Raw genomic sequence first — 13,574 nt, forward strand, 5'->3', positions numbered from 1 at the left:
TTTCCCCTCCTGATTCTGGGTGTTTCTCAATGTCGAGGACGCTTCCTTGGTAGGACATGTCCCTCCGAGTCAGGTCTTTCAGAGGCTAGGCAAGAATCCTTCCTTTCATTCGGAGAACGAAGAATGGGACAGGCTAGCGAGTGTGCGTCATATGAGAGGCCCCGCCTTAAATTTTCCGCCAAAGATTTGGGAAATTGGTCCGTGCGCAAAGCATTGTGGGGATTTTAAGACCGCGTAGGATACACTGGTGCATCCTCGGAATTTCCCGCAATGAAGGATTCAGTCCGGTAGAATTCCAAGGATCCTGGACATTGGAACAGTCCTTCGGCGGGATTCGATGACGTAGCATCCTTGAAATAGTGGCTCTGGAGGAGCCTTCCTCAACATTGAGAAACACCCTCTGTTCACCTGGAGCCCTTCTTTTTTCCTGCCCTACCCCTGTATAATAAAATACAATAGATGGACTCAAAATGGTCTCCTTTGTATTAATAGCTGGAAATCCTTTCTTTTTTGTGTTTGGGTGAAAATAGAACTTTGGTTGAGGGATAAACATTGTATTAGAATGACAGGGAAATACAAATACTTTTGAAGCGGCTTCCTTCTCCCAAAAATAGACCTGTGGGTAAAAAATAAAAGTACGAAAATACGGCGGATGTTTTTATCATCACCTTTATACGCCTGGGTCTGCGTGTTGTCTGCAGCCTGTGCTTCTGCACTCAGCCCGAGGGCCGTGCTGTGGTCCCTAACCACCGGGTAGCCCAGTACACCAGAACACAAGGGCCTCTGCTCCTCCTCTTCCTCCCTGCCTTCCTCGTCCTCCTCGTCCACCCCCTCCTCGGCGGACTCCCTTCTCTCCCCGGCTGCTGGGGGGGCGTAGATCTTCCTCCCTTGCTTGGTGTCGCAGTAGGTGGCTGCTGGCTCCTTGTTGTGGGAGCCTACGGGGAGAATTGATAATCAGGAAATCTACTGGGGGAACAGTGACTCTGCTGGGACTTCCTCTGGGAGGGCACTTTAGTCTCATTACCTTCTGACAACAGGTAGCTATTGTTCTGCTTCAGGGTTGAACTGAGGACAAACGATGTTAAACGCAGATCTATTAAACTACTTAGAATGAATCCTGTTGCTCTAAATGTGTGTTTACAAGTATGATGCTCAGTAAATGAATAATGCTCTGACTTCTTCACAGCTGATGGATGGATCTGCAGGCTGCTGGACTGTGAAATGGACTGTTAGGTACATTCTCCATCTGGGAGATGATGCTACTGTATTCAGGCGGACTGTAACCATGGTGACCAATTGGATTTTCCTGAATCGAAGCCAAACTGCTGAGTGGAGGCTCTGTCTCCACGTCCCAAATCTCCAGGCAGTTACAAGTCAAATTAGCCTCGAACACACTGTACACAAACTGCTTTACAGATACTGTGTTCTTTAAAACTGCAGGGACTCTGCTGTGTTATCTATAGTAGAACTCATCTGCAGAATACACAGGGGCGCAAAAAGCAAGGTTCATTTTGAAATAAGGAGCCTTATAAACAACATGTATGGAAGTAAAGCCATCTCATTTCCAGCACCAAATAATTATGTATTTTAGCCTCTGAATTTAATTGTTCAAACTTTCAACAACACATATATTTTTCAATATTCATGAATTCAGAATCAAAACTTCACATTAGAAAATATAATAAATACATTCTATGTATAAATATATTCAAGTTTATCAAATGTTATTAGATAGTTGCATGTTTTGAGGTTGGATTGTATGAATTGAGTACCCAGCAGGAAGCAACACTGTGCACTGCTCTGAATGGGGGCAGCGTAAAACACATTTTAAACATCCTAAGGAAAGGAAAAAAAATATTCGGTTTAAAGTATGCTATATAAAGGATATTTGACCACTTTACCTTGCAGTCAGACAGCCCTTTGTGACAGGGAACTAAAACTCTGACCAAAGCCACCAGACTCCTTTGTCAAAACACATAATTTGACTTCCTGTCCTCCTCCAAACTGATGGTGTACCATTAACTGAAGGTAATACATTGATGTATGTTCACTTAAAATAAATAAATAATGTCACTTTGGTGTACTTTTTTCACTTTAATCTGCACTGTACCGTTGCTGCTGTAATGCCATAATTCCCTCTTTAGAATCTATACGTTAAAATGAGTGATTCTTACAGTATGTGTCCACAGCTGCTTCACACTCCTTCAGGTTATTACATCCCTGCAGCCATCTGAAGGCAGCTGGACTCATGTGTTGATGAATCTGCAGCCTCTGATTGGAGAAATGCCTCCACAGAGCACAGGGCCATTATGCACAGCTGTCCACGGGGTTTACTTTCATTAAGGCCCAGGCCCCACGAGGACGAAAACAGTCGTTTGCGTTACTGTTTAGTGTCATAGAGACCGTTCGGACACACGAGGAAGACCGAATATGACAGTAAACAACTGCGGAAACGATAACGGGTCCCAAGTTGGATAGAACGGCATACGAAACGCTCTGGGGGGTCCAACGGCTCCGTGTGTGCGCTCTACGATCATTTTCTGATAATGATGACGCAATAGCCCCGCCTCTCCCCACCTCTGCTGCTCACCCCCGCATCAAAGTAAACCGTACACTGAATTCAGATTATTTATCTTTCTCTCGATATGGACATAAACGCGAGTGAAGTCTAATCTGACAGGACGGAGACACGCAGCTCTGCTCACATGCAGCTCCTCCCGCTGTGATGCAGCGGTGAACGGAGCAAAACACACACTTCAAGTCAGATCATCACCCTTAGTTATTTTAATTACCTCTCAAACTACCTAAACAAGTTATAAATATGTTTATTTTTACTGTCGGGTCACTCATTACTGGATCAGCTGCCTGCTGCATGAGACAGACACTGACGCTGTCAGAAGAGAGGGAGGAAAAAGAGAGGCTCCGTGTATTGTATTATTATATTATATAGAGTCATTATTCATTTGTTTTAAAGCTCAATAAATAGCAAAGAAGACCTTTGACTGGCACTTTTATATTTTTGTCCGGAAGATTAAAACTTTAATACACGTTGACTGGCGAAAAACTCTGCCCGGTTCCCTCGGCCCCCACCGCGGAGAATAAACAGAAGGGCAACAATGACAACCATGCTTCTTCGCTGCTTTTGTCGAGGAAGTTACAGCACCACGTACAGGCTTCTGCATATGTACTGCAGCTTCTCCAGCGGTTGGAGCTAAACAGGGCTGTCTCGTGTGGACAGACATTAGGCTCGTTTGAGACAAGCGAGACCTGCGCAATTTCGATCAACGTCTTCCTAGTGCGTTGCATGATGGTTAAGGGCCAGATACACCGGCCAGTCACCTGAGAAGTCGCCGACACCGACTGTTGCGTATTTGCCGACTTCGCGCACTAGAACACACATGCGTGAGTGGCAATAACTCTCCTTAACAGCAGGCGGCGGTAGTGTGTATTCATCATTCAAAAGAGGCAACAACCGGAAAACAGAGAAGAAGAACAGACTCCTTGATATAAACAAACAACAAATAGCGTTTTTCTTTCCATTTTCCCTCTCGTCCATTGAAAACATGACCGAGCAGGACGAACGGGAGGTACTGGAGCTAGCAGCGCTTGGACTCACGCTTGTGTTAAATCATTTGTTTACCTCCCTCACTTCCGTTAACGCTTCTCATGAACTGATTCGCTAGCTGAACAGCCAATCAGTGTTATCCCTTTGTCCGACTTCCGGTGGTGTTCTCATGTTGAATCGGCAAGAAAAGGCGTCAGGTCGGCAGAAAAGACCCGACCGTGCGGCGCACACCACTCCGAATAGAGCGTGCCCACGCTCATGTTCGGCTTGTACTCCCATTTACTGCCGATTTCGGGCCGGTGTATCTGGGCCTTTAGTCCTTTTGTCCGGCTTGCTCTGGAGGCTCGCCTACATGAGACGTTGAAATCTCGCGGGACAAAGACGCCCGCAGCCTTGAGAGCGAGGCGCGGCGAGGCGTCGCAGTTCCTCTCCACGGGCTGCGGAGGCGAAATGCTTGATGGGAAACGACTCGCTGGTATCTCGAGCTGAGCGCTCATTGGTGGTTTTTACCACGTGCTGCTGATGAAACTCTCCTATTGGCTCGGCAACAGTTTGTTGTTGTTTTGTGTCAGTTTTACGTCGCCACTTCCTTTCACATTTTTCATAATTGTTCCACAATGTTTATCATCATGAAATTAATATATATATATGTTATACTATACTTGCACTGCTTACCGTTTTCATACTTTATATATCTTAGCATATTCATACACACTGTTCATACTGCTCACAGGCTGCTGTGTGTATCTAGTGTATTCATACACACTGTTCATACTGCTCACAGGCTGCTGTCTGTATCTAGTGTATTCATACCCCTCCTCACTGTTTCTTCATCATTCACTTCATTCTGTATTTTATTCTGTAGATTGTGTACATTACTTTTCACTTTACTGCTTGTTGCACTCCTGGTTGGAAGCTAAACTGCATTTCGTTGTCTCAGTACCTGTAATCTGTGCAATAACAATAGAGTTGAATCTAATCTTAAGCAGGAACAAATGTATTTACTTAGTACATATCTGACATTAATGATTACACACGTGTGCATTCTTTATAAATGCAAACCGAGTCAAGCCGACTCCGGAGCTGGCGGTATGCACCTTCAAGCTGTTTGCAATCCGCCAACAAACAGAGAGAAGAAGAAGAAGAAGAAGAAAAAGGCGAAGAAGAAGAAGCCGACTCCGAGCTGTCCGAGTTCAGGCGAGCTTTTTGAGACCTCCCCCGGCTGCGATCGGCTATTCTCGTCTACTTTCGAGGTGAGCCGCAACGCGTCTCAAACAAGCCTACTATCCGGTGAATATTGCGTGTGGACGGAAGCTTTTTTGCGATTGCGTTTGCGTTAATCCTATGCGTTTAGCCGTATGCGTCCTCGTGGGGCCGGGGCCCAGCTCAGGTGCAAACCACACCAGGCTCCAATGTCAATGTCAATGTAATAACGTAACCAGATGAGTGATCATTTTACACAGATTTGTATCATACAGATGCAGGACTTACACAGGCCTGTTATCTAACCCAGGGGTCCCCAACCTTTATTGTGCCAAGGACCGGCAGATACATCAAAACAAATGTGCGGACCGGTTGTCAATTTGAACTGATTTGAATATTTACTCACCAGCAGGTGGCAACAGAGGCTAATTGTATTTAACAGCCTGAAGAAATACCAATATGCATCCAAAACATATTAACGTTCAAAACCAGGATACAATTAAAACAAAAATTAGGACCGCTTTACAAATATTAATATAATATAGCCTAATATAGGTGGCAACAGTGGCTAATTGTATGTAACAACCTGAACAAATAATAGAACAATATGCATCCAAAACATATTAACACAGTTTAAAACCAGGATACAATTAAAACAAATTAGGACCACTGTACACATATTGATATAACTGAAATGTCAGTGAGACCCCTGGGCTTGTTAGCCAGCAATAATAACGTCATACCGGGGCGTTTGTTCCGGTGCACTCCCAAAGCATTTAGCACTACATCGAGATTAAGATTAAACTAATTTATTTTGGGAACACCCACATACCTATGGAGTTGGCAAGATGTGTGCAAATTACTTTTCATGGTCATTCGAAAACAAATGCCGTTGTTGGACACACACAAACACACCGAACATACACACACAGCGGAGCTGAGCAGAGCACATACACACACACACATCATGCACTTCTCAGAGGCTGCCTCCTGATGCTGCAGCCATTTCATGAAGTGAAGGAGGCTTTACAAATAAAAAAATAGCTCTACACCCCTGGCCGCAATATCCTTAAAATGAAGTCCGAAATGATATCTAAAATAATGTATGCACTGCCATTCCCCCACAAACATAACAGTCTGCGATTAAACGGTGCACCACCTGTAACTTTCTCTGCGCACGAGAAGCTGAGACCTTATGCTAACCAATTTTGATTTATTTTGTATGTTTTGGATGAAATAATATGACTGGTATAAAATTAAATTAAAAATAAATAAATATAATTTTTTTTTGATAAAATATTTTTATATATTTATAATTCTGCAAATATTACGATAAACTCACAGCTATTTCGCGGCCCGGCAGTAACACCTCCGCGGCCCGGTACCGGTTCGCGGACCGGGGGTTGGGGACCCCTGATCTAACCGACAGGTCCGCAAGCACTCTCCAGCCGAAACTCTAATAAGTATTCATTCACAAACTAAATCAGGAGACCTTTAACGATTTAAGTCCGATTCGCTCCTTTTTTCCTCCAGTTGCCCCAGTTTGGGCATTGGCCTGTCATCAGATTTTATTTGTTGTTGCTGCTGTAGCGGAAGTTTAGTACAATTATTTTTGATTAAATACTCCACCCTCCATAATTGCACTTGCTTCAGTAAGTTGCTTGCTACTTTCTAACGGCGGTGAGAGTGGTGCAATCTATCTTCTATCGATTAGATTTAAGATTCAAATGTATATTATATTTATATATTTATATTTTATAATATTGTGTGCAACCATAAACAGTTAACATACAATAAGATTTAGCATTGTTGTTTACCTTTAAGAATTATTTAATTGATTTAAAAAAGTAAAACTGCTATTTACTTAAGTCAATGAGTTATTATTTGACCATGTATTAATGAGAGTTATTACAAAGTGTTACCCAGGAGGAGTGATGTGGATTCTCAGGCTCACCTGTGGAGCTTTTCCTCTTGTAGGACACTCGTCTCCGACACTCATTGTCCTCCATATTAGAGTCAGCTGCTTGGAGGCCTGTCGCCTGTAAAGGGACAATGTCTGATCAGGAGCACGTTAAATATAACGACACATACTTATGCACATGTGTAGGGACATACATATATTTTCTGTGTCTGCATAGGGAAATAAATAACTAGCCAAAGTCACCTCTACTCCCACTTCTACAATAACAACCTAACGGACTTAAATGTGCCACACTTTCTTCATTGTGTCAGGAACACAAAAACTGCTTCCACGTTTGTTGGAGCACCATCCTGTTTTTAATTAATCCTACCAGAAGCTTCTCCTATGCCTGCCTGTCTACTTTACACTCAATAAATAACGCAAAGTGAACTCCTTGCTCCGTTTTTAAAGATAATTAAAACATCTGAAAGATGTGTGTTCATGTTCATGCCTCAGGCCTAACACATCCTTCCACTTCACACATTTCATCATAATTACAGTCTACATCATGTCCACCCCACCCTAATACTCTCTATCTCTCTTTTCTAGCAGCCAATGGCAGATTAAAGAAAATGTCTAAATTGGCTCGGGTGCTTTCCTTCCCACGACCATGAAGAGAATGATTAAGAAAGCCTTTCATCCAATTGAAATGGACATGGCAGGGATATGGTACATGGAAGTTATTATTTAATTCAAGTAAATCTTCTCTACTAGGATTGTACAGTCAATTGCAAAGATTGATTTGACATAAAAGCCTCCAATACACTTCACTGCCTCCTTGAGCGTTATAATCAGAGACAAGAATTGACCCCCATGCTATAACCTTTTCATCACGGAGGTCAAAGGTCAGCTCCAGATTTTTGAGGAATTGGTCTGCGAACTCTGGATACATGTCGAGCACCTCCAGGATCTCCTCCCTCTGGATGGTGTGGAGGTCGCAGTAGCTCAGCGCCCGCACGTCTGCACAGGATTTCCCCGACTTGGAGAACAGATGGATCATCTCGCCAAAAATGTCATTCTTACCTGATGGGGGGGGGGGGGGGGGGGGGTTAGCAATACAAAAAAAAGTTACTGACTACTCATAGATAATCATATAGAGTGTTGCAGTGATGATGTAATGTTGTAGGCTGACCCAAAAGTTGCTAGCCTTCAAGTGACAAAAGGCAATGTTTTTTGTCAAATGGATTTTGGAAACTTGCAGAAAATAAGCTGGACTCAATCCTGCCCTAAGCTCTTCTCTCTTCTCCGTCTATTCTTGGCTTCCTAAGTAACAACACCTATAGTTGCTAGGAGATGATGTAGTTGGACAGTATGTAGGACAATATTTGATGACCTATAAGGAGACGTGCCACCTGACAGAGGAGCGTGAGTATGTTAAAGAGGCTAAAGGGCTTCACAGTCATCTAAAAAAGGATTTAAACAATGTGTCCGCATGGAAGTCACACAGGCCAAACATTCCTGCCTCTGTTTAGTGTGTAATGACCTACATGGAATGGCCACGGGGTTTACAGTGCGTGTTGGAGTGCAGTATCTGTCAGGTCGGGGATCATCTATCTAACAAAGTATTTTCTACTCTTTCATACTGACCTCTTTGGCGTTTCATAAAGAATGCATATAAATACATATTTGATCAGGTCTTATAAATTAGGAAATCTTCACACACTGCTATGTATTTAGATAGTTGGCAGAGGGTCACGATTATCATGCTCAAAGCACTGTCACATGACACTTACTACAACTGGAGTAATAGCATGCTAGTGTGACAATTGAATAATGAGCAGTTCCATTGTTGTACTATAGAAAATGTGCAGAGTGAGGTGTGACCTACAACTTCCACATCCATGCTACTCGATCACCATGACCCTATTATGTCACGGCTTTTCGCCGAACCTTATTGGCTGCATGACAAGTCATTAAAAGGAAACTAATGAATGAAAGGCTGCGGAAAGGTGGATGCGTTTTGATTTTCATGTCGATATTCATTGGCACCTGTTCTCAACCACTGCATCCCACCACAGTGACAACCATGTGACACCCTCACTTACTTCCTCTCTCCCTCTGCCACTCCACTTTAACTCTCTTCCTCTTCTTTCCCTCTCTTTTCTTCTCTCCGCCCACAGCTCTCCATCCCTCCCTGCTTCTATCACCATCCATCTCCATTTGAAAGCAATCATGCTATCTCTTTTTTCCTCCACACAGATCCTCTGTTCCCCTCGTGCCACCATGTGTCCTCCCCCACTCTTCCCTGTCCTCTCCCTTCATCTGAGACACGACTGTGAGGCGGCAAGCAATCACCGTGTTCTTTGAAGTGACTTATTACAACATACCCACTCGGGATCGCAGCTTCCAACTATCACAGCACAACGGAGCCATCTTCATTTTGTTGGCACATCTCTGTCTGCTCTAATGGAGGTGAGTTCAGGCAAAGCTAGCCAGGCTCATGAAAGGACTTCTGTGTTGTTAGTGGAAGGGCTTTTGAGTAGCCTACTGGCTCAACAACAGCATTGGCTGGGCTAATTAGAAGTGTGTCTGTGTATGAATGTCACTTAGTTTATTCATTACTCAGCATTGGTATTCCTTCCATCCTGCAGACTGACAAACTGCTGGATGCTTTTTGAAATATCTGTGTGTACCAAGAATACCTAGCTTACAGTGGCTGAATTCACAGATGCATGCTAGATATAATGCCAGGGCCAAAAGGCATGGACACACGTATTAATTAGACAGAAGAAAACATACTAACTACTGAGTCATAGTGAGAGTGTACAGTAGACCCACCTAGGATGGCCACCACAACGTCATCTTTGAGGATTTCGATGGAGCCGCGGGACACAAAGTAAAGGGCAGTAAGCACATCTCCACTGTGGACAAGGGTGTCTCCAGGGGGGGCATGGGTGGTCTTGAACCTCATGGCCAGGGCCCGGAGGCAGCCCTTTGTGGCTCCCTGGAACGCCTTACAGCCCTCAAGGAGGTTCTTGTTGAGGTGGAGGCAGATATCGGCCTGCAGGCACTCTGGGAAACCCTTCAGGACCTGTGGGTCGAAGCGGACACGGTTATGTCATGTGGAAGAAGATATTATTCTTAAGAAAACGTCTTTAAAAGCTTTGGTGCGCTGGGATTTAGAATGTGTGTTGAATTGTGGTTTTGGGGTGAAGTTGCAGGTCAAATCTTTCCAGAGAAATTTGATACAATTGCCAGTTGTGTTCTTTCCTTCTTCTCAAAACCTAACATACACTGCAGGGGAAACAGTCTTTCAACACAGTGTCGTATGTGTAAAACCAAAAGGCAACACTATTCAATCTTGTCTCAAATAATTAATATTGAAAAAAACAAAACAATACTCTGACCCATGATCCGGTATTGGTTAACAAACCGAAATAATACATCTTCCAAAGTTAGCCAAGGAGTGCCTCAAGATATTTTGGAAGGATTATTGCCAGGTGTTATTTAATTTGTTTCATTCTGACCTTAATCTTGAAACTCAACATTTATTTAAATGTTGATAAGATTTAAAAAACAATTCACATGTGGCTCTAATCATCTTCTACATAAAAGGAATCTATTTTATACATTTATTTTGTATAAAAATAGACTTATAATACACTTAACCCTTTAAGACAAGGATACAGTGACCCCTGACAAAACAGCTAATGATCCCCGAACAACGAGAACTTTCTTTACAAACTTTAACACCATAACAGACACTGATAGGTGGAGAGGGGCTTCGAGGACACATAAGGGATATCCAAAACACAAAACACATTATCTTTTTCATTTACACATGGAATACAATGCGCTCGTGACAAGAGAACAGAAAAACAAATGTCGCCTCAACTGTTTCTCTGGCTCGGACAGGCTTTTACTGTATTTCAAAAACAAAATTACGGTAGATTTGGAAAGGAAAGACTGAACAACATTTGGCAAGCGCAGGTGCCACCGCGGAGCGTGCTGCCAAGCCTCCCACAGTGGGAGGGAAGGCTGGCAGCGCCCGGCGAGGCTGTGCCCACTCTAACAGGCGTGATTCACTCTGTCTCTGGTACCAGATGAATATCATGGGGTTGTGTTTGAATACATGCAAAGAGGACCTCGAGGCAAGCTACCGACAATAATGTGGCCTGTGTGAAACTTTAGTGTGTTGTTTGCAGCATGCAAACGTTGACACTGTCAATCTATGATGCAGGCTCACAGCTGTTTACAGTATGTGTTAATGTATGTACAGATAACACACTGAGGGAACAATTCCATGCGTGTTGGGACAATAAATACTAATATTAACACTGCAATGCTATGTTTTCTTTCTAAAAATGTAACATTTGAATACTAGTATCAAACAAAGCTAGAGGAACACTCATTTCAACATTAGTTGCGTTAACACATGTACCTCCTGCTCTTACCAGAGTGGTGGGGTCATTCCATTAGACATGAGGCAGACATGGAAAAGACAAACTTATATAAGTACCTTGAACAGTATCATGATGAGCAAAGTCACTGTAGCAGTAACTGGGGCTATGGCTGAACAGTATAATCATGATGAATCATCTCACTATGTCAGTGACATTGCTTCACGATGGGCTAAAAGCATTTTCCGACAAGATATTGGACACTCATGAAATTGGAAAGAGAGAAGAAGCAGCAGAAGAAAGGAACAACACATTATAATTTGTTACCATAGTGAAAATGTTAAGTAAAAGGCAAACACAGTCCTCTCATACCATGTTCATGTCGATGCCGTTGGTGTATGTCCAGGCGTGTTGGAAGTACTCCTCCAGCCTCTGCCTCAGGGGGTTTGGGATCTGGTGGAAGCGGATGAATTCTTTGACGCGCAGCATCTGCAGGTGATACCTGGCCGTACCTGAGTACAACCTCTGGATGATGGCGGACACGTTCCCAAAGATGCTGGCGTACATTAGAGCTGGGAGAGAAGCCATACAGGTGACGGTTGAGCTGGCGGCTAAAGATGCACATACAGTTCCCCCTACTTCCTCTCTTAATACCGCACAAAACCATGTTCCTGCTGCCACATGACTTCCTGGGTATAACATTATCTCAAGGAAAGACCTACCTGGTGTTATGTAAAAGTTTTAACACGCTGGGAATGCAATACATATTACCGGGGGGGATGGTAGTACATTTAAAACACACCTTAAGCCTAGCCTTAAACCCTATTTTCAAAATGATCATGTTTAATTTTTGCGTATTTAGCTAGAAAAAGGACAGTTTGAGGCTTCCTCAATAAAACCCTAATTCCAGGAGGGTTCTGTTCTAACAGGATTAAAATACTACATGTACTGGGACTCAGCTGTCACTCACATCCGATGAGCATGACACAGATGGAGAAGATCTTCTCAGAGTTGGTGTTGGGGGAGACGTTCCCAAAGCCCACGCTTGTTAGACTGCTGAAGGTGAAGTAGAGAGCGGTGACGTACTTATCCTTGATGGAGGGGCCTGAGCTGGGGTCACTGTAGTTGTATTTCTTCCCTACAATAAGGAAAATGAAACAGTACATACACATTTGACCACATTTGTGTTTGACAGCAAAAGTGACATTACATTTGAATGATAAAGAGAGCCCTTATAAAGACAAACTTTCCAAAAAGTATAAATGAATATCTGAAAATAATAACCTTTCTTCTTTCTCATTATAATGAGTAACAGGATCTTTCTTTTTCTTCACAAAGCCACGTTTTCGTCATATTATTTTCTTTTACTGGTGGAAATGAGCCTCTGTACTAACCCACTTAGTTTCAAATTCAAACAAAACAAGGGAGTTCACCTATGGACACCCCCAGGTTGTCCAGCCAGCCGATCTTGTGCTCCAGGTAAGGCTTCTCCACGTTTCCAATGGCGTACCAGATGCAGGCCAGCCAATGGGCGATGAGGGCAAAGATGCACATGAGCAGCATGAGCACGGCAGCTCCGTACTCTGAGTACCGGTCCAGCTTACGCGCCACTCGCACCAGCCGCAGGAGGCGGGCCGTCTTCAGCAGGCCGATCAGAGTGGTGGTCTGCGGGTGAGAAGCATAGAAGTTCAGGATTTAGTTTTAAGGAGTCAATGTGTAAATGTGCTAACATGTGTGTTGTCCCTCAGGCTTTTTGGCCCTCTTGCCCACCATACCTACACAAAGGGTTTTTGGATTGTGGGCTCTTCCTCGCCTACTTATGTGTCGGACTCATACATCTGTTTACAGTCTAAATATTCAGGTATTCATTTATTATAAATATAGACTGTATTTCATTCCACTCAATCAGGAGTTATATCCAGTCAATCCTCACATCAATTCATAAATCTTCACTCTGTGCAAGACACTGCCTTATACAGTTTAAGATAGTACACATATTTCAAAGGCTAAACTGTCCAGCTTCTTCCCAGATGTGAACCCTACTTGCGATAAATGTAAAAACAATGTTGCTACCCTCTTTCATATGTACTGGCTATGCTCCCGCCTACAGGAATTCTGGGGAGACGTTTTCCTTACCTTGTTCAACATCCTAAATAAAAAACAAGACCCGGACCCCCTGCTAGCTATGTTTGGTACAATCACTGTAGGTGTGCTGCACTTGACGCCCTCAGAACGCCGCATGATTGCCTTTTCTTTGCTTCTGGCCAGACGTGCAATTCTACTTAAATGGAAGGACGCTGCCCCGCCCACATGCAATCAATGGCTTCGGGACATAATGTCCTGCCTTAACTAAGAGAAGCTGCGCTTCTCAATCAGAGGCTCTGATGAGAAATTCTATAAGACCTGGGGTCCCTTTTTGGCTTACTTTAATAAGACCAAAGTAACTTGATGTGGTTACTTGGCCCTTGACATGGAAACAGTGTGACTCTATTGTAATATACAATAA

The 13,574-nt window shown here is 43.4% G+C and overlaps 1 protein-coding gene across 4 annotated transcripts in view; it reads right to left on the reverse strand.

Annotated features, from left to right (window-relative positions):
- LOC307030979 (voltage-gated inwardly rectifying potassium channel KCNH7-like) overlaps positions 1-13,574 on the reverse strand; it is a 62,960-nt gene that overhangs the window by 15,753 nt on the left and 33,633 nt on the right. For 3 of the 4 annotated variants that reach the window (XM_079667641.1, XM_079667643.1, XM_079667644.1), the window contains 7 exons: positions 12,502-12,733; positions 12,039-12,206; positions 11,441-11,640; positions 9,507-9,759; positions 7,552-7,751; positions 6,723-6,807; positions 669-935 (listed from right to left, as the gene is read on the reverse strand). In XM_079667641.1, coding sequence (XP_079523767.1) covers positions 669-935; positions 6,723-6,807; positions 7,552-7,751; positions 9,507-9,759; positions 11,441-11,640; positions 12,039-12,206; positions 12,502-12,733 — 1,405 coding nt within the window. The remainder of the gene's footprint in view (positions 1-668; positions 936-6,722; positions 6,808-7,551; positions 7,752-9,506; positions 9,760-11,440; positions 11,641-12,038; positions 12,207-12,501; positions 12,734-13,574) is intronic. The other variant, XM_079667642.1, reaches the window with a different exon arrangement.

The sequence above is a fragment of the Notothenia rossii genome, assembly GCF_949606895.1.
Source record: "Notothenia rossii genome assembly, chromosome: 3".
NCBI classification, from domain to species: Eukaryota; Metazoa; Chordata; class Actinopteri; order Perciformes; family Nototheniidae; genus Notothenia; species Notothenia rossii.